Below are 27,419 nucleotides of genomic sequence, written 5' to 3'. Positions count from 1 at the left end.
TCGACGTCGAGGGACTTACACAGGCCGCCGTCGAACCCGGTGTCGATTTCTTCGTCGTCGCCGTCGAGTGGACGGCATCGGAGGACCCGGCGTCGGCGCTCGCCGTCGAGGCGACACCGCCGTTCGCCGTCGAAGGCGAGGACCTCGTCGTCGCCGAGGGGATCCTCGTCGTCGAGGCCGCCGTCGAAGAGGGCGCGGTCGCCGTCGAGGCGGAAGAAGTCTCCGGCGCAGAAGAAGTCGACGTCGAGGCGATCGAGGTCGACGTCGAGGCGATCGAAGAGGTCGTCGTCGAGGCGGTCGAGGTCGCCGTCGAGGCGTCAGAGCCCGTCGTCGAGGTTTAGAGGATCGTCCATCTGGTCGGGGTCGACGTCGAGGCATAGAAGCCGGTCGACGCCGAGGCGTGTGAAACGGTCGACGCCGAAGGGCCGCTCGACGTCGAGGGGACCACGTTCGACGTCTGAACACCGGTCTTCGACGTCAGGGGGTCGTAAGGACAGGCCGAAGACTGTGGGGGGCTCCCCTCAGTCAGGACGGGATGGTGGCTCGCCGGGAACGGCGTACTCAGAGGTGTATACCCCTAAGAAGACTATTACACCTCCTCCTCCTCCTTTGCCTAGAGGTCCTCCTCCGAGGGCTCTGACTCCTCCTCCATTGCCTCCTCTACCTGCTCTTCCGTCCGGACCGCAGGCCCCGGTGCCGGGTGCTCCTCCTCCGGTTCCACCGAGATCGGTGTCGATGCCCAGACTTCCGACACCTCCGAAGAAGACTCCTAAGTCGAAGGTTCCTCCTAAGCCCAAGACGTCCGACCCGGGGAAGCCGGCGGAGCGTCCCAGACCCAGGAGATCGAGGTCACGCTCAGGGAGGAGAGATAGATCTAGGAGTGGACACGGATCCTCCTCGAGATCCAGACATCGCCATAGGAGGCATAGGTCCAGGTCCCGTTCGGCCTCTGGGACCCGTTCGTATTCACCTACATTGTCGGATTCACCGGAGACGAGGGTGTCTCCGATAGATGACATTGGCACGTTCCAGGAGGTTCTCCTGAGAGGGGCTGCGAAGTCGGGGATCAAGGTGACGGCCCCTACGCCCACGACTTCTGTGATCTTCGAGACTTTGCACACGAAGCACCTGTCTCGTCCCCTACTGCCTTTGGTGCCAGGACTGGTCGAGCCTGCGGTGGTGAAAGCTGCTCCCTCCAGGCTTGTCAAGAAGTACAGGGCTCCAGAGTCGGACCCGGCCTTCTTACGGAAGGACCCAGTACCTGATTCGGTGATTGTGACGGCGGCTCGGAAACTACATGCTACCTCCCCGTCCTCCACTGTGCCTCCGGATAAGGAGAGCCGCTGGATTGACTCAGCTGGACGGAAGGCGTGTGGGACGTCTTCCACGACGATGAAGGCCTCCAGCGACTCGGCGTTGTTGGGGCGGTACGACCGTGCACTGTGGGACTCCATGGAACAGTTTGCGGATCTTGTCCCGCGTGACAGGAAAGAGGACTTCATGGAGATCGTCCAGGAAGGGATGCTGGTTTCGAACCAGGCCATCAGCGCCGCGGCGGATATCTCCCTGTTGGCCGCGCATGGATACTGCCATGGTATCAATCAGAGACGCCATGCTTGGCTCCGACTGACGTCGCTCAAGCCTGAAGCGCAACAACGAGTGGCAAATCTGCCGTTTTTCGGCGATACCCTCTTCGGGAAACACGCAGATGACGAAATGGCCAGGATGAAGGCCGAGGCTGAAACCCTGATGGCTGTGGGCTTGGAGAAGCCCAAAGAAAAGAAACCCTACCGCCAGTTCCAACGACGGTTCGGGTCGCAGGGTAGAGGAAGGGGACAGTCTTCTGGGCAACAGCAGCAGCAGCAACAACAGCAGGCCCTTCCAGAAACGTCAGAGGGGTAGAGGTGGACAGCAGTCCTCTACCGCGAACAAGGGCCCGGCTGGGTCTCGACCCTGAGCTGTTACTTCCCCTTCGTCCGTTAGCCGCTCCGGTGGGGGGAAGCGTTCAATTTTTTCTGGCAGAGTGGAGAAAAAAAAAATTACTCAGGACAAGTGGGTGCTGAATATTGTTTGCAATGGATACAGTCTTCGGTTCACCAGCCCTCCTCCATCGATTCCCCCGGTCAGCTCGCAGTATCAGCTGCGCGAGCTCCAGGCGGAGGCCGATATCCTGTTAAGGAAAAGGGCGATAGAAGACGTACCTCTGTCTCAAAAAGGAAGAGGTCTGTACTCTCGGTTTTTTCTGGTCCGCAAGAAGGACAAGAACGAGTTCAGGCCCATTCTGGACTTGCGACAGGCAAACAAATGGATTCGCAGAGAAAAGTTTCGCATGCTGTCGTTGCATCAGATTTATCCTCAGCTGCAACGGGGAGACTGGCTTTGCACCATAGACCTACAGGATGCGTACTTCCATGTGCCCATTGCACACAAACACAGGAAGTTCCTGCGATTTCAGGTCGGCACCAATCACTATCAGTACACGGTACTTCCGTTCGGGCTGAAGTCTGCGCCCCGGACGTTCTCGAAGTGCATGGCAGTGGTAGCGGCTCACCTGCGGAAGAACAAGGTGTTTGTCTACCCATACCTGGACGACTGGTTGATCAAGGCCTCCTCCTTCTCGGAAGCTCAAGCACACTTCCAGAAGACGTGCGTTCTCTTGAACAAGCTGGGGTTGCACATCAACATGTCCAAGTCTGTCCCGACTCCGGTCCAGTGCATCCAGTACTTGGGAGCCTCCATCGATACACTGTCGGCAAGCGTGTCTCCTTCGGAAGAGCGACGTTTATCACTCCTTCGGAAGGCTCAGGCTCTCCTGTCCGCTTCATCCACGACAGTGAGGACGGTGTCTTCTCTGCTGGGATCGATGGCCTCTTGCATCTTCCTGACGCCACATGCACGGCTGCATATGAGACCGCTGCAAGAGTGCTTGGAAGATCAGTGGGACCAGAGGAGAGGTTCTTGGGACGACAAGATACGACTGTCTCTGCATGCTCTTCAGTCCCTGAAGTGGTGGTGTTCAGCGGAGAATCTCCTCAGAGGGGTTCCCTTCCACAAGGACATTCCCACTCAGACTATCGTGACGGATGCTTCTCTCCTGGGATGGGGAGCGCACTCCGGAGACCTACAGATTCAAGGGACGTGGTCTCCGTCGGAGTCCACGTACCACATCAATTTCCTGGAACTCAGGGCTATTCACTTGGCGCTGAAGGCCTTTCGACCGTCCTTCCGGACCAACTCTCTGCTTGTACAGACGGACAATACGACCACGATGTATTACCTCAACAAGCAGGGGGGCTCGAGATCACGCACTCTGTCTCAGGAGGCGCAGGCGATCTGGTATTGGCTGCTGGCTCGAGGACTCTCGATAACGGCCACTCATCTGCCAGGTGTGCAGAATGTTCAGGCAGACGAGCTGAGCAGACTGATTCAGGAAAACCACGAATGGGTCATAAACGACGAAGTACTAGGAGAAGTCTTCGCAAGGTGGGGGACTCTAGACGTAGATCTGTTCGCCACCGCCGAAAACAGCAAATGCCGAGACTTCGCCTCCAGGTACTACCAGCCGGGGACGCTGGGGAACGCGTTATGGATCAACTGGTCGAACAGCTTTCTGTACGCTTTTCCACCCATTCCCCTGATTCCAGCGGTTCTCATCAAGCTCTCCCAATCCAGGGCGAAGATGATTCTGATTGCCCCGGAATGGCCCAGACAGTGGTGGTTCACGGACCTGCTTCACCGGTCTCTCCTTCTTCACATGAAGCTGCCGTGCAGGCCGGACCTTCTCACGAAGTTCGGGGGGCGGATGGTGCACCCCAACCTCTCGTCTTTGAGTTTGGCGGCATGGCTCCTGAAATAGTGCAATATGGCCATTTGAATCTCCCAGAGGATTGTATGGACATACTGAAGGAGGCTAAGCGACCTTCCACTAGGACTTCTTATGCTTACAAGTGGAAGAGGTTTTGCATCTGGTGCAAGTCTAAGAACTATGACCCTACGACATGTAAGGAAGATGTCATCCTTCCATATCTGCTACATCTGGCGCAGTCTGGCCTTAATGTCCATTCCATTAAGGTTCATCTGGCTGCTTTGACTGCCTACTGGAAATGCCCTTCACAGACTTCCTTCTTCCAGATCCCAGTGATCAAGGATTTTCTAGAAGGCTTGAAGAAAGTATTCCCTCCTGTCAGGCTTCCTTCGCCTTCATGGGACTTGAATGTGGTGCTGTCCAGGTTGATGAAGGAGCCTTTTGAACCTATTCATAAGGCTTTGTTGCAGCACCTGTCCTGGAAGGCGGCGTTCCTCGTGGCCATTACATCGGCCCGCAGGGTGAGTGAAATTCAGGCGTTGTGTTGCCAAGAACCTTATACTGTATTTCATGCTGCTAAGGTTGTTATGCGTACTCACCCTAAGTTTCTTCCCAAGGTTGTTTCTGATTTTCATATCAACCAGGCTATAACTTTACCTACGTTCTTTCAGAATCCTTCGTCTCCAGCGGAAAGGTCTTTGCATTCCCTGGGTGTTAGGAGGGTGCTGAAATTTTATCTGGATAAAACCAGTGATATTCGTAGGTCAGACCAATTATTCATCAATTATGGATCAGTCAGGACGGGTCTTGCGACCTCGAAGCAGTCTATCTCTAGGTGGATTGTGTCCTGCATACAGCTGTGTTACCAAAAAGCTAATAAGACCTTAGGAGGTAAGCCTAAGGCTCATTCCACCAGGGGCAAGGCTGCCACGACAGCATTGCTCCGTAATGTTCCGATTGCAGAAATCTGCAAGGCGGCCACTTGGAAGTCGGTTCATACCTTTGCTAAGCATTACTGCCTAGACTCTGATGCCAGGGCAGACGCTCAGGTTGGGCAGACTTCGCTGCGAAATCTGTTCGCACAGTAGTGGCGTTAATTCTCTTTTCTCCACCGCCGCTTTGGTGTGGGGATGGGCTTGCCATTATATTCACTAGATTATGACTATACACAGAGATCCCCTACTACAGAAGGAGTAGTTTCTGTCCTGTAACTCCAGTTCTGTAGTAGGGGTATCTCTGTTATAGTCATAAGCGCCCTCCCTCCTCCCCGGTGGAGAGAGACATATTCCTTTATGGAATGCTACAGGTCTGGCGTGTTACGCCTTCAAAAAGAACTGAAAGTAAGTTGGACCTGCTATGCATTCTGGGATACTGGGAGAAGGTTCTGGAAGATTCTCTTAAAGGCACAGTATCCTGTTTTGAGCCACATAATGGCAGCCTATGGGGCTTGTCTGTCCAGGTTCTTCTCTCTATCATTCCTGAGGGAGTTTGCTGTTAAAGCAAGGGAAATCTGTACAGGCTTTTGCTGTTTTGTGGATTTTGTGGTGGAATTTCTAGTTGAAGTACTGGACAGTGTAACCTTTTTAGGCTGCATTATCTGTCTTTAAATTCTCTCTTAAGTGTCTATGCTTTTCTGATTTTTTTGACACTATAAGAGATTATTTTTGATTGCTCCGGGGTCCACGCACATGGGCGGGACTATTCACTAGATTATGACTATAACAGAGATACCCCTACTACAGAACTGGAGTTACAGGACAGAAACTACTCCTTCCGTTTTTTTCTTCTTGATGTATGATTTTGTTTCAAATTATTCAGTTCAGACATTTGACTCATTATCTCGAAATTGCTAGCTTCTTGTGTTTCAGCTTTGCTAAATGTCTAAGCTCACCTGTTAGTTTGTTAGCACTCTCTACAGATACCCGTTTGTGGAGAGTACATGCACCAGTGCTGCTGTGAATCTTATTTACAACTATGTCGGTTATGTAGTCATTGTGAGCCTTACATCCAAGCTGCCATATATCAGCATGAGCTTGAGGCCTCAATTGGGCTTCTGTAAACATCATAAATCAGTAACCAATGGGGAAGTAGTTTTGACAGTGCTTCCTCATATCACATGATGTGCAACTCGCTGGCTGCTTGATTATGTTTTAGGAGAAAAACCAGTATAAGAGCAAGAAAAAAAAAAAGGTTTTCGTATGTATGCTTTCCAACGCGTCACAAAACTGATATTTCTCACACAATCCACTCATTTGTGAGTGGCGCGAACTTCGGTATGCTTCCCGGTTATAGCTGTTTACCCAAAATGCAGCCTAGTCGCCTCGCTGGGTTTTAAGGAAATTGGCAGATTTTACAACCGAGCTATACCTCTGATAGGCCAGGAGGACTAGGGAAGGGTCAGTCACATGCCAGTGACGTCTCAGCTTCCAAATATATTCTAATTTCGTTTTGCTTTTACATCATTTTTGTGCTGTTGGCCCATTCTTTCTTTTCTTGCCTTAAGGGAAGCATAATCTGTGAAACAGAAGGAGTCTCTTTACTGCCCATCACCAGCTTAGTGCAGATGCAGAAGGGCCATGCCCCTTGGAGGTAGAGGAACATGCTCCTGCTGTAGGGTCCACCTTTGGGTAAGATGGAGAAGCAGGTGCCAGAGCAGTAGCACGCACAGCAGCAATGTGCATTGAAAGTGCTTTGCCCTGGAAAACCTCGCTTTCGTCCCATGCTATGGTGGCGAGGATGCTGTCGAATCGGCTGCAGGTGCTTTGCCTGTCCCATGTAAACCATAAGTCAACAAAGGTGTACAAAGCAGCCCACATGACAGCAAAAGTCAACAAATGGCACCATTGTGTGTGAGGAAATTCCCAACATGAGGAGTGGAGCGCGGGTGCCATACTTTTTTTCCTGAAGACAGAACCCTACTTTGGGTGCTTGTCGTTAGAAAACGAATATACTGACATGTCTGGTTGACAGTGCGTTCCTGCCGTTGCTGATTTTAGGTCTTGCTTTTACCTAGTTGATAGCACAAGCTGTCTGTTTGTGAAATAGCGATTATGAACCTGCAAAGGGCTTACAGCCCAACCATTGCTTACTGGTGACTGGCTGTATTGTCACTCTCATTTGTTTTCTTTTTATTTGATGGCATCCCTTATCTTGTGTTTGCCACTCAACTGCAGTATACCCTCTTTACAATTATTTTGATTATCAGATTTGTATCCTCCCACTGCTCAATTTTAGGGAACATTTTTTTTCATTTTCCTTTTGCACTCCATGAAAGTGCATGCGTTTTCTAGCTCTCTCCCTTTGGCGTGGTTTCCCCCGCTTAAATACCCAGCCATCAGCGCTGTGTTGCTCCCCAATCCTCCCCGCGTGTCTGTAAAAGCAGAGATATTTTTGGTAAGTTATATATGGCTTAAGAATATACTTTATAGGTTGTTTTGTGTTTTCTCCGGAATTTCACGCATTGCACAAAAGCACAAGCTTTTGCATTAAATACTTTTATAGTGCAGGGAAGGGCCCCCTGCCGCACTCAGCTGGCATCTGTGGCAGAATGTGTACTTAGCATAACGCTTCTCTTAGAGGTCCATAAATCTGCTCCCAGTGTTATGGCAGATTACCAATGGCTGGATCTTGTGGAAAGTGAATTAGGCATTGCCAAGCCTTTCCATTCTGATAGTTCCTTCATTAGGTCTCGGATAGTAACGCGCGAATCGCGTTCTCGCCAGAGAACTATAGTTGTCGTCTCAGCCAACAACGAGCTGGAATGTGGAGACAAGACCTGGCCGCGCGCGCACCGTTGTCCCATAGGATAACGTTGTGCGCGGCCATTTCTTCTCTCCACAGCATAGACCGGATCGCGTCGCGCGCCTCTCTGGAATGCAGGGGGAGTCTGCAGAGAGGCGAGCGGCGCTGCTAAAGAGGCTGATGTCGGATACTGAGTGCGGGAGAGGCGAAGGCAGAGGAGGGCTGGAGCCGGCAGGCTTCATTCGGGAAATGTTTTTAAACCAGCGTGCAAAACGGGCGCATCTTATACAAATGTAACCTCAAGTTCGCAAGACAGACTGAGCAAGAAATGTGTAAACGTGGATTTGACAATGAAATTACACTAAAGCCAACCCACTGCCGATTATGAAAAAAGAAACCTAAAGTGCAATCGCAAACATCCGCCCCGCGCGCTTAAAGTGCTCTGTCTTTTATTGCTTTTTAAAGTCTTTGATGGGAGTCTAAACGGAGCACTTGCACACATCTCTTCAAAGTGATGCACTTCCTGAAAACAGGACGGCATCGGCCCTTCCAGACAGACATCGCCGTGCGTGCCTACATCTCCACGCACAAAAGTTTGCCAGGAAACGCTGTTCTTTGCACGCTGATTACCACCACTGCCATGCGCACACAGACACCACCACTGCCATGCACACACGGACACCACCACTGCCATACACACACGGACACCACAACTGCCATGCACACACGGACACCACCACTGCCATGCACACATGGACACCACCACTGCCGTGCACACACACACACCACCACTGCCATGCACACACGCACACACGCACACCACCACTGCCGTGCACACACGGACACCACCTAATTATGCAGGAGCTGCGCCTCTCGCCCCGTTATGATGTCTCGGGGCATAAATGAAAAATGTTATTACATCGCAACACCTCGCAAGTTGTGTTTTTTAAATTATTGTTTATCCTTTTTACGGTTTGTGGCATATTGAATTTTACATTGTCTGGTATTTTATTAACCTATGTCCTGTCCCGTCCCCCCCCCCCACTTCAAATAAGGCATACAATCTACAACATATCACTCTGCACTGCTACAAGTTAAACACTTGTGGTCATTGACTATGTCTGTTGACTTCCATTACAAAGGCGTAGCGAACAACGCCTATATTTATTCAGCACAGCAAAACTAGCACTCTATATTACTGGCAACTTTGCTTGGCATAAGCAACAGCTAACCATTCACAAACAATGTTTATATACCAATTGCAAATAAAAAAAAAGTTAATGCAAAGCATTGTCATTTACAATGCCAGTAACTCAAACTTTAATGCTGCGAGACCTATTGCATTGCAAATGCTTGTTTCTCTGTATCATCTCTTCAGGTCACATTAAATATGTGCCTGTGTTTTAGGTAACAGGAGGAGAGGGTTGTTACTATTCTAATCAGGCTACAATTTGCTGGGCAACCCCCGTAACTTGGTCATATTTCCAGATGGATTAGGACTGCTTTGTATTTTGTTTCATAGTAAAATCAATAAAGAGAAATGAGTGTAAACAATCAATCCTGGGCACCAACAATAGTTAGATTTCTATGTAATGGCAACAATGTAACTAATAGATTATCCAAGGGCCTGGATCATCTACTATACCATACAAGCTAAGAGTGAATACCTTGGGCTAAAAGCCAAAGTTAACCCTTTAAAAAAATGTTTTAAACAGATTGCTACTTCTTTATTAGCTGCTTTTTCTGAGGCATAAAGTGTCAATCACACCCTTCAGCAACAACATGTTACTGTTTGCCTTTATTTCTAGTAAAACGTCTCCTAATCGCCATCTGTTTACCTACGCTGCCATAAAGTTTCATTCATTATTTCGACAATTGAAATTTCTCTGTATTTATTTACTTTGCTGTCTTTTCTAACTCGCTTACCCAAATCACCTTGTATTAGCCTTCTTGCTTTCCCTCCCCATCCACCCCACGCATACTTTTTACTCTAGGACCGCAGTTCTTAACCTTTTCACTTACGTGGATTCCCAGTGAATCAATACTGGAATCCGGGCATCCCCACTGAATCAGTGCTGAAAGCCGGGGACCCGCCCTGAGCAATTTCTACGATTTGAACCTCAAAACAATATATTTTATTCAAATCACAAATACAGAAAAATCTAAATCCTACTTGTTTAGGAAGGTTGGAGCTAAATTAGGTTTTTAATTCTAAAAGACAAAGCAATATGCTAGACTATAACATCACTTCTTTCCGCTCATGATGCAGGCTCTTGTTTCTAGGTTTCATATATCGTCCATACTATACACTGTTTGTTGCAGTTGATCTGCTCGCACGAGTCAAACTAAGGATATTGAAGTGATATTTAGCCTCCAATTTCACATTTCTTCACCTTCATAGAAAGTTTTTAAAATGTCAATTTGAAAGTTTGCGTCATACACATACACACACACACAGGCACACACAAACACGCAAATATTATTTAATTTTCTAAATGGTCACAGATCCTCTAAGGCAGCGTTGCGGACACCTCGGGGTCCACAAACTACAGTCTAAAAACCACTGCTCTATTAACCTCTAATATTCTCTACCAGCTGCTCTGTATATTCTGAGATATCTTCTCTAAGCTACCTGAGACACATTCGAGGAAGTCATCAGAACAAGATAGTTACTGCTAACTAAGTTTCTGGACCAAAAATTATCATGATCAGATTTAATAGTTTACAAACCGTGATGTTATGCACTACCTAACACATATTTTCACATGCACAATGTTATGTTGAAATTTGATTTCACTGTGGCAAAATATAGTATGTATAATGTATGTCTACAGTTACTCGATGTATACTGAGCTTCTGACCTAACTGAGTTTATATTAAAAGTGTTGTCCTGGTGGCGTGGCCAAGATGGCGGCGGAGTAGGACGTGTTTCTAAGTCCCTCTGGCGCCGTGACCCGCATAGCCTTGAGAAGCACCCTCCCGGGGCCGTCACCTAGCTATCCACATAGCCGAATTGGCTTCCCGATACTGTGGGTGTCCCGCTGGTGGCTTTTCCGTCGCTCCCGGTGCCCGGAGCGTGGAGTTCGGAGGCGCAGCCTGCCCGGCGGCCTGTGATCTGGGCTGCCCTTGGGGCGCAGAGGGACGAGCGCGTGCTTCGGAGCCGGGGCGGTCCCCCGGGGCTCTCCCGCCTGTGTCCCGGCTGCTGTCCCATCGCCGCGTGTGGCACCTGCGGCGGAGGAGTGCGGGAGCCGTAACAGCTGCACTCAGAGCGGCCCGTCATCTGAGAGTGACCTGAGCCCTAGACCGGGATCGGCGGCAGTGGGGACTACTGGAGGCTGCGGCTTCGGGGCCTGCTGGGTCCGCCCGGGACTGGAGCTGGGCCCTCTGGCGCTCCCCCGCTGAGACCGAAGGAGCGCTCTCTGACGGGTGAGATCGGGCGCCGCGGGGGACCTGACCCACCCGGAGGCCTGCAGGGGCATACATCAAATATGGGGCCGGCCCCTCCCTAAGACCTAGCGCGGCCATCGGGCCGAGGGTGCTACTCCAGCGCGGCCTACCAGGCCGGGGCCCACAGCTCTGCAACGGAGGGTCGCTTTGCCCGGGCCGCCTGTGAGGAAGGGGCATAGACTGCAGTAGGGTCATCGGGGCCACCTGGCGGGGGGATGCAACCCCCCCCCCCGTCTCTCTCGCCGCCTGGGGTCCCAACTCCTGCATCAGTGGCCTGGAGTCCAGCACGGTGGGTCGGCCCTACATTAGGGAGCTGCACCGGAATACGAGCCGTGATTGGCGACGTCTCGAGTTGGTGGGGACGGCGCTGCTCCCGAGGTCATCTTGTGAATAGCCCCCTGCTGCAGCAGCTGCTGCGCACACACGCTGGTCCCAAGTTGCGCCTACTGGGACGAGTAGCCGGTGGCGTACTGTGGCCCCCTTGACCCGGGCGAATACCCCTGCGGGGGCCGACTGCTCCGGCCATCTGAGGAGGACTGTCCCATACTGGAGTGGTGAGTGACGGGAGGCTTGACCCGGATCCCGCGGAACGGACGACTCACGGCCCGAGCGGAAAGCCACACCGGCTGAAGGTCGAAAAGGTTTGACCCGCCGTTTGCAGAAGCCAACCCCGTGGCCCGGTCTACGTGGAGCGGCACGTTGTATTACGATCTCCATTGAGCTGCCTGGAGACGGAGCGGACTGGCACTGCGGAGCACTCATAGGCGGTCTGCTCCGACGGCCCGACAGCAGGAGTATCCTCTGAGACTGCTGGCAGTGGCTTGCGAACGTGGGAGCTGGGAGGCTTAGACCTGCGGAAAAGGTCTGAACTGACACTCTGCCTGGCTGGAGTGGTACAACAGGAACGGCGCGATGTCCTCCAAACCCCGTAAGGAAAAGCCAGGCAAGGACGCCCCGCCGAGAGGGGCCCAGCAGACGGCATCGCCGGGTCCCAGCGCATCGCCCAGACAAAAGGACGATGACGCACCCGCCACTAAGGCCTTCATGTTGGAACTTTTCTCTGCCATAAAGGAGGACATCTCCGAGCTCCGCTCCCAGCTCGTCTCAGATCTCCGTGAGGTGAGGAGGGATGTAGATGGCATTTGGGAGCGAGTGGCCATACTGGAGGATCATGATCTAGGGATGGCCGACGAAGTGCACCAACTCAAGCAAGATGTACTCCGGCTCACAGAGCAGAATCTGGACCTCCAGGCCCACGCAGAGGACTTGGAGAATAGGTCCCGCCGGAACAACATCCGCATCCGAGCCGTGCCCTGGGACGGTGAAGCGGGAGACCTACGGGGCCATGTAGAGGCCCTCTTCCTGCAGATCCTGGGAGAGGATGACCTCCGTGAAATCCGTATGGACAGGGTCCATAGAGTTGGTCTGCCGAGGGGCACGGGGGCTCCACCACCTGACATCCTGGTGTGCATCCACGACTTCCAACTGAAGGAGCGTATTCTTCGGAAAGCCCGAGGGATTTCTTCTGTGCAATTTCGGAACCATCGACCCCAGCTGTTCCAGGACCTGGCGGCCTCGACGCTCCAGAAGAGGCGTGACTTTAGGCCTGTGACGGCCTTCTTGCGCGACCAGAATGTGGCCTACTGCTGGGGCCATCCTTTTCGCCTTATCTTCAGATGGCAGAATAGGTTGGTTCAAGTCAGATCCCTGAAGAATGCTAAAGACCTCCTGGGCCTGAATGATTCTGCCCCTGCTCCGAATGGAGGGGACTCTCCATCGAGACGGAGACGGCGCTCCCCATCCTGGCAAAGAGTAGGTCGGGCTGCTGCATCGGGGAGACCGGATCCAACGGTCAGCCTGCAGGAGAGGGGTGCAGCTGTTGCCTCGGTGGCAACGGTGACGGTGTCGCCATCGCAGGATAGCTCTGGAGCGGCCTGAGCCCGGGAAGGAAGATTGGCTGGCGTCGGAGGGACACCTCACTTTCAGGTACTGTGGGTATTTATGTACTTTTGGGAAGACACCCCGGTCCGGAGTTCTAGGGGGACACTAACTGTTGCCACGACCCCCCGTTCTCAGGGTACCAACGGACGTCCACAATATGGGACTGTCAATCCCTCTGATCTGCACTGTTTGCTTCTTTTTGAGACTCTTCATTGCTTTGTTTGGCCATGATGTTTTGCGGTTAAGTCTCTTGGGTTGGGGGAGGGTGCTTGGGTGGTTTGTTGGGGGGGGAGGGGGATTAGGGGTGGAGCGGCAGTGGTGATGGCCAAGGTGTATGGGTGTATACAGTTTCCAGTTAGAGGTATGATGTGTGTATGCGTTCTGACCGACTAGGGTGGAGTTCTGGGGCACTGAGGGGCCGCTGTGACGAGATTGCTGCTTTGATGGCTGCGTGGTGCTATTGTCCTGGTGCGGAGGGGGGAGGAAAGGTGGGGTGGACTCAATGGCTGCGGGAGGTCGGATTGTGGGGGGGGTGGGGAGCCTGGGGGGAAGGATGAGGAGGGGACCGTGTTGTTGGACGAGGTACGAAGTCCTGGATCCTGTTCTATGTAAGGGTGCTTATTGTTGTACACTACTGCAAACCGGGCGGTGGCGGGGCTGGAGGTAGGGGGTTGAACCGATTGGTATGTGCCTGCTGGTGGAGAGAGAGGGGGTCACTGATTTGTAATGCCGATCACAATAGGAACATGGAATGTGAAGGGTTTGAATTCCCCACAGAAACGCCAGAAAGTCTGGAGATATATAAATGACCATCAGTTAGATGTGGTGGGCCTTCAGGAGACCCACCTAGCGCACAGGGACGAGACCCGCCTTAAACATAAGCAGTTTCCCCTTATTTACAGATCGTCTCCCCCACAAAGCATAGGGGAGTGGCCCTTCTCTTCCGCTCTGTCCTCCACTTCCAGCTCTTGGGTGTGCGTGGCGATAAGGAGGGCGGCTGGCTCATGGTTAATGGCCTGCTTCATGGCAAATTGTGCACATTTTTGGTTCTGTATGCCCCGAATGTGGGCCAAAATGGGTATATTCAGGACCTGTTGCAAAAGGTGGAGGACTTTGTTGAGGGGGCCCTGTTTGTGATGGGGGACTTTAATCTGGTCTGGAATAGGGAGTTGGATAGCTCTCACCACCAGAGGTTCGATACTGGTCTGTTCTCCGCTGAGACGCAGCGGCTGATCGGTGCCATGGGACTAGTGGACGGCTGGCGATCTTTCCATCCCCATTCTCGGGACTTTACCTTCTTTTCCCATGTCCACCACTCTTAGTCCCGCTTGGACCACATTTTTTAAGTCGATCCCTTAGAGGAGATGTCCGCGAAGCCAGAATCTTCCCGCTTTCGGTTTCTGACCATAGCTTGCTCGCTCTTTGCCTCCACTGGTCGGCAGGGGGAGACGGCCAATGCAAGTGGTACTTCCCGGCCTCTCTTGTCCGAGATGAGTCCTCATGTAAGGAACTACGCAAGGCCGTTCGTGAGTTCTTTGTTCTCAACCCAGTGCGAGATACGTCGGTATTTAACACATGGGACGCCTTTAAGGCATCTCTGAGGGGCACCTGCTTGGCCCTCAATGCTAACCTTAATAAATTGCGGAGGAAGGACCATGAAGAATTGGAAAAGGAGCTCTTCGCTCTTGAACAGGCACATAAACAAAACCCTACCAGGCTGACACTTCGCCCACTAACGGCAGTCAGGGGGAAACTGAGGGCTCACTATAATAACAGAGCGGAGTTTACCCTGCTGAAATTGCGTCGCCTATCCTATTCCCAAGGGAACAAAGTAGGGAAACACTTAGCTCGACAGCTCCGACACAAAAGAGTGAAGGAATACATAGGGGGTATCAGAGATACAACAGGGACTGTGCAGCACCGCGACAAGGTCAAGGCTGACCTTTTTTCGGTAACTTCTACACCTCGCTCTACACGGGAGATGCCCTTGACCTCGAGAAACAACAAGACTTCCTAAGCGCCCTCCCACTCCCCCAGGTCTCCACAGAGTGGAATGAGGTACTCGCGGCCCCTTTCACTAGAGAAGAGGTCTTGGGAGCCATAAAGGTTCTGAAACCCCATAAGGCGCCTGGGACAGATGGCTATACAGCTCTCTTCTTTCAGACCTTTGCCACCGAGTTAGGTGACTTTCTGGTGCGCCTTTTTAATGGCATGGCTGAGGCCTGGGGAAACATCGTGATCCATGGCTGAGGGGAAGGACCCATCTAAATGCTCCTCATATAGACCAATAGCCCTTCTCAATCTTGATGCCAAGCTGTATTCCTACATCATTGCGAACAGGCTCCAGGACCTGAAGCCGGCACTCATTCACCCGGACCAGTCTGGATTCATTAAGGGTCGCCAGACTCACGATAATACCAGAAGGGTGATACACCTAGTAGAGAAGGCTAATAGATTCAAGATTCCGGCGGTCCTGGTGGGCCTTGATGCAGAAAAGGCATTCGACCGGGTGGACTGGGGCGTTTTGTTCCACACCCTGTCGGCCTTTGGCTTCTAGGCTTAAACTCCTATCGATGGTCAGGGCAAACTATAGCAGCCCCCGATCTAGAGTGTCGGTTAATGGCCACCTGTCGGCATTTTTCTCGCATTCACGAGGCACCAGGCAGGGCTGCCCCCTTTCCCCCCCTGCTCTTCGCCCTGAGCATTGAGCCGTTAGCTTTAGCCATACGGGAGCACCAGGAGATCCGTGGCATTCCCTTTACGGGGAGCAACACAAGATTTCCCTGTTCGCTGATGACTTTCTCCTTTCCCTTGTGGACCCAGCACAATCCCTTCCACACGTCCAGGACGCCTTGACGCGCTACGAGGAGGTGGCCGGCTTTAGGATTAACTATGATAAGTCCTATGTTCTCAATCTCACGCTTCCCTCGGCGGAGGTGGACCGACTGCGGCCGCTAACGCCGCTGGCGTGGGCTTCCAACTCTATCCTGTACCTGGGTATCCATTTGCCTCCCACGATAGGGAAATTGTACTCCGCGAACTTCCCCCCACTATTGGCAAAGGTACAGGGCGACCTCAGCCGCTGGAAACCGATGTACATATCGTGGTTGGGGAGAATCCATGCGCTCAAGATGACCCTCCTCCCCAAGTTCTTATACCTTTTCCAGGCACTTCCTATCCCCCTGGAGATGGACTTCTTCCGTCGTCTCAAAACGCAAATGCTTTGTTTCATTTGGCAGGGGGGACGGCTGGTTTTTCTTTTACCACTCTCCGTCGGCCACGGAAAGAGGGTGGAGTGGGTCTCCCCGATATGCACTTATACTACAAGGCGGCGCAGCTACGTGTTTTGGTGGAATGGTCCCAACAGACCTCGGAGAAACATTGGCTGCATATGGACAGGAGTGTGGCGGGGAGAACGATATGGGACCTAGTGTGGAGACCCAAGGGGGATAGGCCCAAGAACGCATACATTAGTACTCCCACCAGCACTACCTTGAAAGTGTGGGATACGGTATCTGGTGATGAACGATGGACGTCATTCCCGTCCCCCTTCATGCCTATATACTTCAACCCAGCTTTTCCACCAGCCCTGCGGGAGGGCCCCTTTGACGCCTGGAGGGAAGGGGGCTGCCATGCGCTCACGCACTTGTTTCATGGCTGTATTCCACTCACCTTTGAAAATTGCATGAGGGACTACGGAGTCCCAATATCTGAACGGTTCCACTACATCCAGCTGCTCCATTGGGGTACGTGTCAGGAGTCATGTCGTGGCGTCAATAGTGAGTCAGGTAGGGTGCAAGCGGCCACGAGTGAGCATTAAACCCAGTACTGTAAATGTGTGGCATTGCTGTAACTAGTAATGCAACTTCTCCTAAGATGGCCGCCATTATGGACGGTAAAGGAAGCGGTTGCCATTCTATGCCACATAGTGTTCGAGGGGAGCGCGAGCGCTGTTTGCTGCGCACTTCAACTAACGTTTTTCCTGAGAAGCCAGCCTGAGTTCGATCCTCCGCTAAATAGTATTAGCAGGAGGAATAATTTCGAGTTCGTTCCTTACAGCTACTAAGATAAGGAAGCGAGCGTCTATCCTCTCAGAGTCTTTTGGGTTAAGAGTTATTTGCCACTTCTACTTGCTGGGAAGTCGTAAATCCTTCAGAGACTTCCGCGCAGCCTTGTCCACAGTTTTGGTTGTTGCGCACCTCTGGAGCGGCCGAGAATTAAGTCAACACCGGAGATAACAGAGAGCTACTCTAGTCTCGAGCACCAATGCCGGAATTGGTGTTGAGACTGTCAGAACTGAGTCAGGAGAGAGCCCAGGAGTAAGCTGCTACAGACTATGTGCCACTTCAGCTACAGACCTACAGTAAGACTACAGTTGTTGCGCTGAGGAGCAGTCAGCTTGCTTAATTATCGTTCCCTCCCAGCTTGCGCTTTTCCTATTCTTTCCTTCCTTCTGTTCCTACCCCTATCCTTTTTGCACGCTTGTGGAGGATGCTGTTACTCTCAGACTCTCTTGTAAATAGTTCCTGAAAAAGTCCTACTTGAAGACAGTGATTAGTACACCGCTGCAAAAGAGAAGCTCACAGGTAATTCAAAGTGAATCTTAGATAATTCCCCAAGAGTGAACTGCCAGTTAGCTCATTAGTAATAAGGTCTTTCTCTTGTAGCCAGGGCTTCCAGTCAAGCATTAAAATACAGAAGAGAGGCGCAGACTCCCTCGCCAGCTGGTAGGACAAGTGCTTATTATAGATTTGCAATTAGAGTATCTTGGTAGGTGTGTTTTCTCAATTCCCCTTTTCTGTGCATTAGACACCCATGCCAAGACGGTCAGAAGAAACAGCTAGAAGACTTCAGACTTAGACCTGGGCGTTCAGCAATGGGAGTGTCTCTTCTCTCTATCCACTTCCCCTTTCCCCTCTCGGCTGGTTTAGGAGCTTAACCGCTGCGACACCGGTTTTGTCAAGGAATGCACAAGACATCCGAAGACTCCAGTAAAGGGAAACGACTCCAGCCATCAGTAAACGGAGTCGCTCTGGTGGTAAATGAATTGAAGACGACTCCTGAAGCACATTTAATCATAAACACCTTACAGTCTATGGCACCTCATGTTGTCCTGCACATGACTTTGAGATTTCGAGAATTTGAGTTTCCAAGTGTGGCCATTATGCTGGATTCTGGGGCCACAGGCAACTTCTGTGACATCAAGTTTGCTCAACGATTGGGAATTAAAGCAATTCCGAAGGAGAAAAAAGAACCAGTAAGAGCAGTGGATAGCCACACCGAATGTTTGGAGTTAACACAAGCCGACGGTCATCGAGAAACCCTGCAATTTAACCTCATTGACGCTCCTCAATTCCAGTTTATTTTGGGATTGCCCTGGTTGACAATGCATAATCCCACCATCGATTGGGAGAATCGGACGGTGATGATGAAGTCTTCTTATTGTCAGGAACATTGTTATCAGAAGCAAGAAAGCCCTCTGGATCCATCGCAAGCGAGTATGCTCTCATTTGGAGGACAGTCAATCGGAGTCATTGATTCAGTGAAGATTCCAGAGGAATATCAGGAATTTGAAGCTGTCTTTAGTGAGCAAGAGGCAGAGTTGCTGCCACCACATCGCTCCTATGACTGCACTATTCAGTTAGAACCCGGGGCAGTTCTTCCGTGCAGTCGGATATATGCTTTAACTGAAGCCGAGAATACACATCTGAAGGAGTACTTAGACCGTTACCTGGCAAATGGGTTTATTCAACCGTCACAGTCCCCTGTGTCCTCTCCTTTATTTTCTATATCTAAGAAGGAGGGAACTCTAAGGACTTGCATTGACTACCGCGCCTTAAACCAGGTGACCATCAAGAATAGATACCCGTTACCTTTGATTTCGGTCCTCCTAGATCAAGTGAAAGACGCCCGGGTTTTTACAAAATTAGATCTTCGTGGAGCGTACCATCTCATTCGTATGAAGGAGGGTCATGAATGGAAGACCGCCTTCCGGACTAAGTTTGGCCTCTTCGAATATAGAGTGATGCCCTTTGGCCTTTGCAATGCCCCTGCAGTTTTTCAACATTTCATCAATGACGTGATGGGGGATTTAATTGACAAGATTGCTATCATCTATTTAGATGATATTTTGATTTACTCCAAGGACCCCCAAGATCATCCGGAACATGTTCGAAAGGTACTGGAACACCTGCAAACCCATACATTTTTTGTCAAGCTGTAGAAATGTGTCTTCAGTGCTGCAAAGGTGGAGTTTTTGGGGTTTGTCCTTTCGGCACAAGGAGTGATAATGGACCCAGGAAAAGTTGGAGCAGTGGAGAATTGGCCTTCACCCAAAGATGTTAAAGAAATCCAGAGATTTTTAGGCTTTGCCAATTTTTATCGTCGCCTCATTCAGGGATTCTCTCAACTCATTGTCCCCATTACTCGCTTGCTCAAGAAGGGAGTGAAGTTTGAATGGACCCCAGAAGCGGAACAAGCCTTTTGTGATTTGAAAGCAAAGTTTATTTCAGCACCAATTCTGTTACACGCTGATCCTTCTGAACCTTTTTTCGTTGAGGCTGATGCTTCCGACCAGGCCATTGGTGGAGTTCTCTCTCAGAGACACAGGAGTACTGGGCAACTTCATCCGGTTGCATATCGATCTCGAAAACTAAGTCCTGCTGAGTTGAACTATACCATTAGTACTCCCACCAGCACTACCTTGAAAGTGTGGGATACGGTATCTGGTGATGAACGATGGACGTCATTCCCGTCCCCCTTCATGCCTATATACTTCAACCCAGCTTTTCCACCAGCCCTGCGGGAGGGCCCCTTTGACGCCTGGAGGGAAGGGGGCTGCCATGCGCTCACGCACTTGTTTCATGGCTGTATTCCACTCACCTTTGAAAATTGCATGAGGGACTACGGAGTCCCAATATCTGAACGGTTCCACTACATCCAGCTGCTCCATTGGGGTACGTGTCAGGAGTCATGTCGTGGCGTCAATAGTGAGTCAGGTAGGGTGCAAGCGGCCACGAGTGAGCATTAAACCCAGTACTGTAAATGTGTGGCATTGCTGTAACTAGTAATGCAACTTCTCCTAAGATGGCCGCCATTATGGACGGTAAAGGAAGCGGTTGCCATTCTATGCCACATAGTGTTCGAGGGGAGCGCGAGCGCTGTTTGCTGCGCACTTCAACAAACGTTTTTCCTGAGAAGCCAGCCTGAGTTCGATCCTCCGCTAAATAGTATTAGCAGGAGGAATAATTTCGAGTTCGTTCCTTACAGCTACTAAGATAAGGAAGCGAGCGTCTATCCTCTCAGAGTCTTTTGGGTTAAGAGTTATTTGCCACTTCTACTTTCTGGGAAGTCGTAAATCCTTCAGAGACTTCCGCGCAGCCTTGTCCACAGTTTTGGTTGTTGCGCACCTCTGGAGCGGCCGAGAATTAAGTCAACACCGGAGATAACAGAGAGCTACTCCAGTCTCGAGCCCCAATGCCGGAATTGGTGTTGACTGTCAGAACCGAGTCAGGAGAGAGCCCAGGAGTAAGCTGCTACAGACTCTGTGCCACTTCAGCTACCGACCTACAGTAAGACTACAGTTGTTGCGCTGAGGAGCAGTCAGCTTGCTTAATTATCGTTCCCTCCCAGCTTGCGCTTTTCCTATTCTTTCCTTCCCTCTGTTCCTACCCCTATCCTTTTTGCGCGCTTGTGGAGGATGCTGTTACTCTCAGACTCTCTTGTAAATAGTTCCTGAAAAAGTCCTACTTGAAGACAGTGATTAGTACACCGCTGCAAAAGAGAAGCTCATGGGTAATTCAAAGTGAATCTTAGATAATTCCTCAAGAGTGAACTGCCAGTTAGCTCATTAGTAATAAGGTCTTTCTCTTGTAGCCAGGGCTTCCAGTAAAGCATTAAAATACAGAAGAGAGGCGCAGACTCCCTCGCCAGTTGGTAGGACAAGTGCTTATTATAGAATTGCAATTAGAGTATCTTGGTAGGTGTGTTTTCTCAATTCCCCTTTTCTGTGCATTAGACACCCATGCCAAGACGGTCAGAAGAAACAGCTAGAAGACTTCAGACTTAGACCTGGGCGTTCAGCAACAGGAGTGTCTCTTCTCTCTATCCACTTCCCCTTTCCCCTCTCGGCTGGTTTAGGAGCTTAACCGCTGCGACACCGGTCGGCGGGAGATTGGGAATAGCTACAGTCTGCCTCTGCAAAGCGTTTGGAACTTCGTGACACTACGTCACCCGCGGTCGGGGAGGCGGCCACGAGACCGCCCGCCCCATTCGAAGCTTTCCTCTCCCGGACGTCCACTATGAAGGGCGTCGTCTCATTCATTTATAACCTTCTTCTCTCTTCCGCCGTATCGCCAAGGCCGCACTATATGGGACTTTGGGAGGAACTCCTCGGGCGCGATATTTCGGACGTGGAATGGTCGCACCTATGGCGCGACATCGCTGCACACAATCATTCGGTGGAACTCCGGGAAGCACATCTTAAGACTCTCATGGACTGGTACTTGTACCTCGCCAAGTTGCATCGGATCTTCCCGAACTCTACGGATAGATGCTGGAGGGGCTGCGGCCTTTTGTGCGACTTCCGCCACACCTGGTGGGACTGCCCGATCATCCGCCCATACTGGGAGGAGATCCGATCCCATATCAAGGAGATTCTGGGGAACCCGATTGCGGACTCGATGGCTCATATTCTGCTGGGCCTTCGGGACCCAGATCTCGAACATCAGACTAGGGCTGACAAAAAGATACTATGGCTGTGTATTGGAGCTGCCAAGCTCACTTTAGCCGCGGCTTGGAAGAAACCAGAGGCCCCGGCGACTTTCCAGTGGCATGCGAGATTATGGAAGCTGTTGAGCATGGAACGCATGGCGGATATTTTCTTGGGTAACTTCAAGAACTTCATGTTCCGCTGGGGCCCTTTGGTCCGCTTTCTTTCTAAGGGATTGCCATCAGCAGTATGCCCATCCACGGTACGGGCTCTCCATTTGTTTCAGGTCTGAATGTGATAACTGGATGAATGAATGAGCTTGGATGTTGCCACCACCACTGGGGGGAGAGGGAGTGGGGGGGGGGGTGTTTCCTGGTTCGTGTTTTTGTGACACCCTGCCACTAGCTGAAGCAACAAGAGGTCTAGCGCAATATAGAATGCTCACCTTTTCACGGTCTTCTGCACTCGCACAGCCACACCCCCTGCCTCGGTTCCCGACTCTGTGGGGTCTCTATATCTATGCTTGGGGGTGTCTCATGCGCCTCCTCTGGACTGAGCCTTACGGACTAAATATAGGTGACTTTCCATGCTACATGCCTCTTTGTCATTTGCTTCTATGAAGCCCCCCTGCGTGGGAAGTTGTGCGGGATTGTCACATGCTTTTTTCTTTTTCTGTTCCTTCTTTACAACCTCAATAACAACATCTTTGACAAAAAGAAAAGTGTTGTCCTTTGGAGCATGTGTTTAAAATACGTTTATGCTTTAATAGGGAGTCCTAAATAAATTCAGATTACTACCATAGTTATGAAGTTGGCCACAATCTCATCTGTGGTGGGTTTTACGCAAGAAGCAGCTACAGATCCTAATTACAGGTTAGTATGCAGTTAATAATAATTTATATTAGTTAATAAACACAACAGATTTGCGACACTATTCCAGAGAGTGAGAGATCAGGCATTTCTATAAAGTCCGTCCATGCACACTAATCAATAATGAGAAGTCAATCTAACAGTGCTGCACATTAGATACAATGTTGTGGGGAAATATTTTATTCTCTATTGCTGAGTGGTGTAGATGCGTCGGATTTCAGATTATGGATTATATGTAATAGATTCATGAGAGAGCTCTCAGCCTAGTAGGCAGTGTGTACCGTTGCGGAAGACCAGGACTGCCCAATGATGGCTGCAAAATGGGAACATGTTTTTTGTTGGCTAGTACAAGCTACATTATTCATACACAACTCCATGACTCAAAGATGTTAAGTGAAGTTCCATGAGGGATGGGATAGGTTCGGGGGGGAAGGAAAGGATACCAGGGTTCGCAGATTATGCACTTTTTCGTTTTCAGCTGTGATCTCCACTTTAACACTGAGAGTAGGGGGTGGAGTTCACATACGCTTTTTCATAATTAGGTCTACGTTTAAGTCTATGGTCATGAAGTCCGGCCAACTATGAAAAAATTGCCAGCATATAGATGCATATTTTTATTTCAGTGCTCAGATTTTTTTAATCATAATTCCTAATTGAATCATTTTCACATAACGCTACAATCTGATTGTAACTTCAATCAAACCCAAAGAAAATATTAGTATTGTAATTTTTAAAAGAGAAACTTCATCAAAAAAGACCAACTCTTCCATTATAAACAATAAGGAGTGATGTTGTTCTGGGTACCTGTTCTTGAATTTTGATTTCCTGGTAGTCTCTGCAGCTGGACGGAGCAGATGATGAGCTTGTGAGACATATGAACTTGTTTGAGTTGCAGCCTTCTTCACTAGGGCAGGAGGTAGGGCTACAGAAAGTGTAGTGCTGCTCAAAGTCAGCTTTGACCGTCAGTACGTGCTTACACTTGTTACACATATAATCTCTTTCAAATTCCAACACTTTCACCAAGCTGGTTCGAATCACTGTCCCAGTCACCGACAGAAAGCGCCCAACGTCATTGGTTTTAGGAATATGCTCCCTGGTAAGCTCAGGACAAACGAGCAGATCTATAAAAGGAACGGCGCATAATTATCGTAATTAAAAAAACACAATTCATGATCTTAAAAATGCTTTCAGTAACTATTTAAACATTTCAAATTATCAACAGAAAGCAAAGGCATTGGATTTGTACATTTGAAATTGCAGAAGACTGATAATAGTAAACTACTTCTGTAAATCACAGGGTGCTGAGACCTATATTCTGTAACAAAAGGAACACTGTGTGCCTCCTGCTATCACCTTTGCGTTCAATAAAACCAAGCACAGGCGAGAAATGAGGGAACGTTTGCCGCACTTTGGACGGCACTGGAGCACCTAACGTTTCCATCTACTACTTGCTGGCGCAACTCTAGTGGGTTGCATATTATTTGGTTGGTTACCGTTAATGGGAGACTGGGCCCAAACAATGTGCAAGGAGTTCCCTGGAGTGGTCAGTCTCGGTCCCTATTTGCTTCGGTTGCACGCAGCTCAGAGTTGCTTAAAATGGGGGTTCCTGGACACTTGAAAACGAGTCCCTATTCCCCATCTCTTCCACTCAGAGGACTTCCTTCTGCTTAGAGCTAACATACACCAGACTAGAGCACTGTGGGCCTGGAAGGTGGGGGGTGGAGGGGGGGCTGGCATTGCCTTACTTCTATTCTCGGATGGACCTCTCCTGAGCTTCCCAGAGCTCCTAGACCAGTACTGCTTACATGGTGGGGCTTTTCCGATATATAGTGCTGTTAGGGTGGTGCTAACCAAACACTAGGATATCAGATCTGGAACCTGCCACCAACCCCCTTCCTAACATGCTACACACCAGAAGGCACAGCAACACCTAATCCCCTGGTTATAGAGGGCACTTCAGCTTCACCACTTACTCACTCTTGTAAAGCTTAGAAACATTTGGGGGGTTCATTGGGGCAGGTATTTAACGACTGCGATTGGTTGAAAGTCTTGGAATGTTATTGTAAGGTCTTTAGCAGTGCTGCTTCCACTGCTTTCAATTACATAGAACTTTTTTGACCGCCCCCCCCCCCCCGACAAAACCTCATATACCGACCACAGTAGATGCCCCTGCTGCCACCTATCAAGGCGGATACGATCCACATGTTGTGGACAAATACTGAATTATGTACATTCTGGGGAACAATCTCATCTGATATCACTCAAGCCATGAAACCAACAGATGTCCGCACTGCACAACACTCCTCCTAGGCGTATATCCCAGTCATAAAAACAAAAAAGTCACAACATGATTTCCTCATTGCTTTTGGTCAAACGATTGGTTTGAGATAAAATAAAAATCTCCCGAGCCCCCTAGGGTCACTCAATGTAAATGAGCACAGGAGGAGAGTACAATGCTCCACCAAGCGGAAAGCGGGCCAGATAAAACCACCCTTGACAGCATAATGGGAAACAATCCTTCATGACTACACTGAGAATGCCAAAGAGGATGCCAGGACACCCTAGACTCCTGGTCCCATTGATTAATATATTTGGAAAAAATTCAAGATCACCATGGTATCCGTAGCGACAAGCCAATAGTTTACTTCCAGCCTACTGTTCCTCATGTACACACATCCCTCTAACAACAGAAAATGTGAGTATAGTACTAGCCTCTCAGATTCTGATGTCCATGACGGTCTCCTCATCTGGAATATGAATGCAAGTTCTGTGGTGAGATTATTGGGGTGGAGGGGGGAATATTTAAGTAGGTTTCCTTTCTTATTGTTCAAATTTTGTTTACGCAGCACTGTTGCGAGTAGACCCCTTCACCACAAATGCCTTAACAATAAATAGCCTTTGAAGAGAGGCATAGCATTCATTAGAATGTACCCGAATATTGCACTATGCAGCACATTCACTAATACAGTCTGGAACTGAATACCCATCTGAAACTCTTATTAATCTTGCAACATTATGTATTATTGTTGTGCTCAAACTGCTAATAAAAATGTATTTAAAACAAAAAAAGTGTGTCCTACTGCTAAAAATGAATGGTGGGGAGGGAGGAATATCTGTTTTGTTTCTTGCCATGATGCCCGTTCTTGGAGGCTGTAGACCCCAGCATGTACATACAAAATTAATTAAAACAGTAACAGCTCTGCAAATTGGAAATAAAAACACCACAGTTGGAAGCACCACATGGAACACAGCAGTAGTCACAACAACCATCACAGACGGGACGACAGTAGTGATGACAGCTGCCAGTGCAGAAAGGGTAACCACAAGGACTGATTCAGATCAGATCACAGCTGTAATCACAGAAGGGACGAAAGCCGGCAGTACAACAATAGCTTCGACAACAGTAGGTCCCATAGCAACACCTACAGGAGCCACTACCCTAAATACAACAGTTTCGACCACAATCATCAAGCGGTGCAAGCTCATCATGGAGAACAGCTGTGAAGACGACTTTCACCCTAGCTGTATCCACAGCAGAGGCGACAGCAACTACTACAGTTGACAATAGGACAGGGACAGCAACACGAACCACAGATGTAATCATAGCTGAAATTACGGCAGAGAGAAAATAAGTTTCAACCTAAGGGACAGCAGCAACCACATCAACTTCAACAACATCTGGCATGATAGGTGTGGTCTCAGCTACCACAACAGCAAGGTCTGGACAGCGATCACAGCAGCCAAAATGGCAGAAACACCAGCAGCAAGAATCACGCAGAAACCACAGAAGGAACTACAACTGTGATCTACTTGAGTTACTTTTAATCGTTACTCATATAAGTGGAAATAATTCTGGTTGATTTGGGCAGGCTGTGGAGTGATTTGGGGAAAGGCAGAGGGACTGACCAGAGGGTGAGAACAGCATCTGGTTTGGAAGGGGCTGCTTGAGTGCTTATTTAGGCACACTTGGTGTGCTAATTTGGGGTTTGCTAGCGTTCTGATCTGACAGATGTGAATAAGGTTCTTGATAGCTAACGATATGGGAGCTATAGTTTAGTTGGGCTAAGGGACGTTTAACAACTTAATCAAACCATTTAGCAGATGTGAATGGTTCCAATGGGAAATGCTCTCCTTTGGTCATTCGGCAAACCGCTGACAAGTATTTTACCGATACATTTGGTAATTACAGCATTAAGTCCCTACTGGCAAACTTCTAAATATTTTCATGCAAGCTGTACACAACGTTTATCTGCCCACACTCATTGTGCAGGCTGGCAGCTCCTTCTGGAACAATTGATGCTTAGCCTCAAGCTCCCTTTCTCCATCCCCCTTCAGCACATATGTCTGCACAAGCTCACATAGCCCGCCCCCCCCAATAATGCTCTATAAAACGCTTTGTGTAGACCTATCAGTGAGCAATCGGGCGTATGCTGTATCTGAACTCCACGTCTGGACACATTATTCTTGGACCTGCCTACACGGAGGACCACAGTCCCCACGTGAATCTACCTAGCCTGAGCATCAAGGCTACAAGCTAGGGCAGGAGGAAATACATTGAAGGAAGAGCAGAGACAGTGGGATGGAAAAATAATCAACAGGCATGCGATACAGTGGTGATACAGAACAGCACGAAAGAGGGAATGAGACATGGAATAGAAGAGCACAGAAACATATACAGAGAGAGAGAGTGGCAAAAGGAGTAAGATGAAGAGGACAGGAAAGAGATACAGTTAGGGACAGATGTTATACCTTAGAAAGGAGTACAGATATGCTGTACTGTGAGAACAGAGCAGTAAACTAGAGGGCAGGAGAAACATAGCAAATAGGATTGATACACAGTATGAAGGAGCGGGAAAGCGAGATAGACACAAGGCAATTAAAGTTAGCACAGAAAGACTGTTGGATA

The 27,419-nt window shown here is 49.8% G+C and overlaps 1 protein-coding gene across 3 annotated transcripts in view; it reads right to left on the bottom strand.

Moving 5' to 3' along the window:
* MCM9 (minichromosome maintenance 9 homologous recombination repair factor) overlaps window positions 1-27,419 on the bottom strand; it is a 352,109-nt gene that overhangs the window by 282,913 nt on the left and 41,777 nt on the right. For all 3 annotated transcript variants that reach the window (XM_078648476.1, XM_078648477.1, XM_078648478.1), the window contains exon 3: window positions 23,318-23,634. In XM_078648476.1, the coding sequence (XP_078504602.1) occupies window positions 23,318-23,634 (317 nt within the window). The remainder of the gene's footprint in view (window positions 1-23,317; window positions 23,635-27,419) is intronic.

The sequence above is a fragment of the Lissotriton helveticus genome, chromosome 6, assembly GCF_964261635.1.
Source record: "Lissotriton helveticus chromosome 6, aLisHel1.1, whole genome shotgun sequence".
Taxonomy (NCBI): Eukaryota; Metazoa; Chordata; class Amphibia; order Caudata; family Salamandridae; genus Lissotriton; species Lissotriton helveticus.
This window is presented reverse-complemented; position numbering and strand designations above follow the sequence as displayed.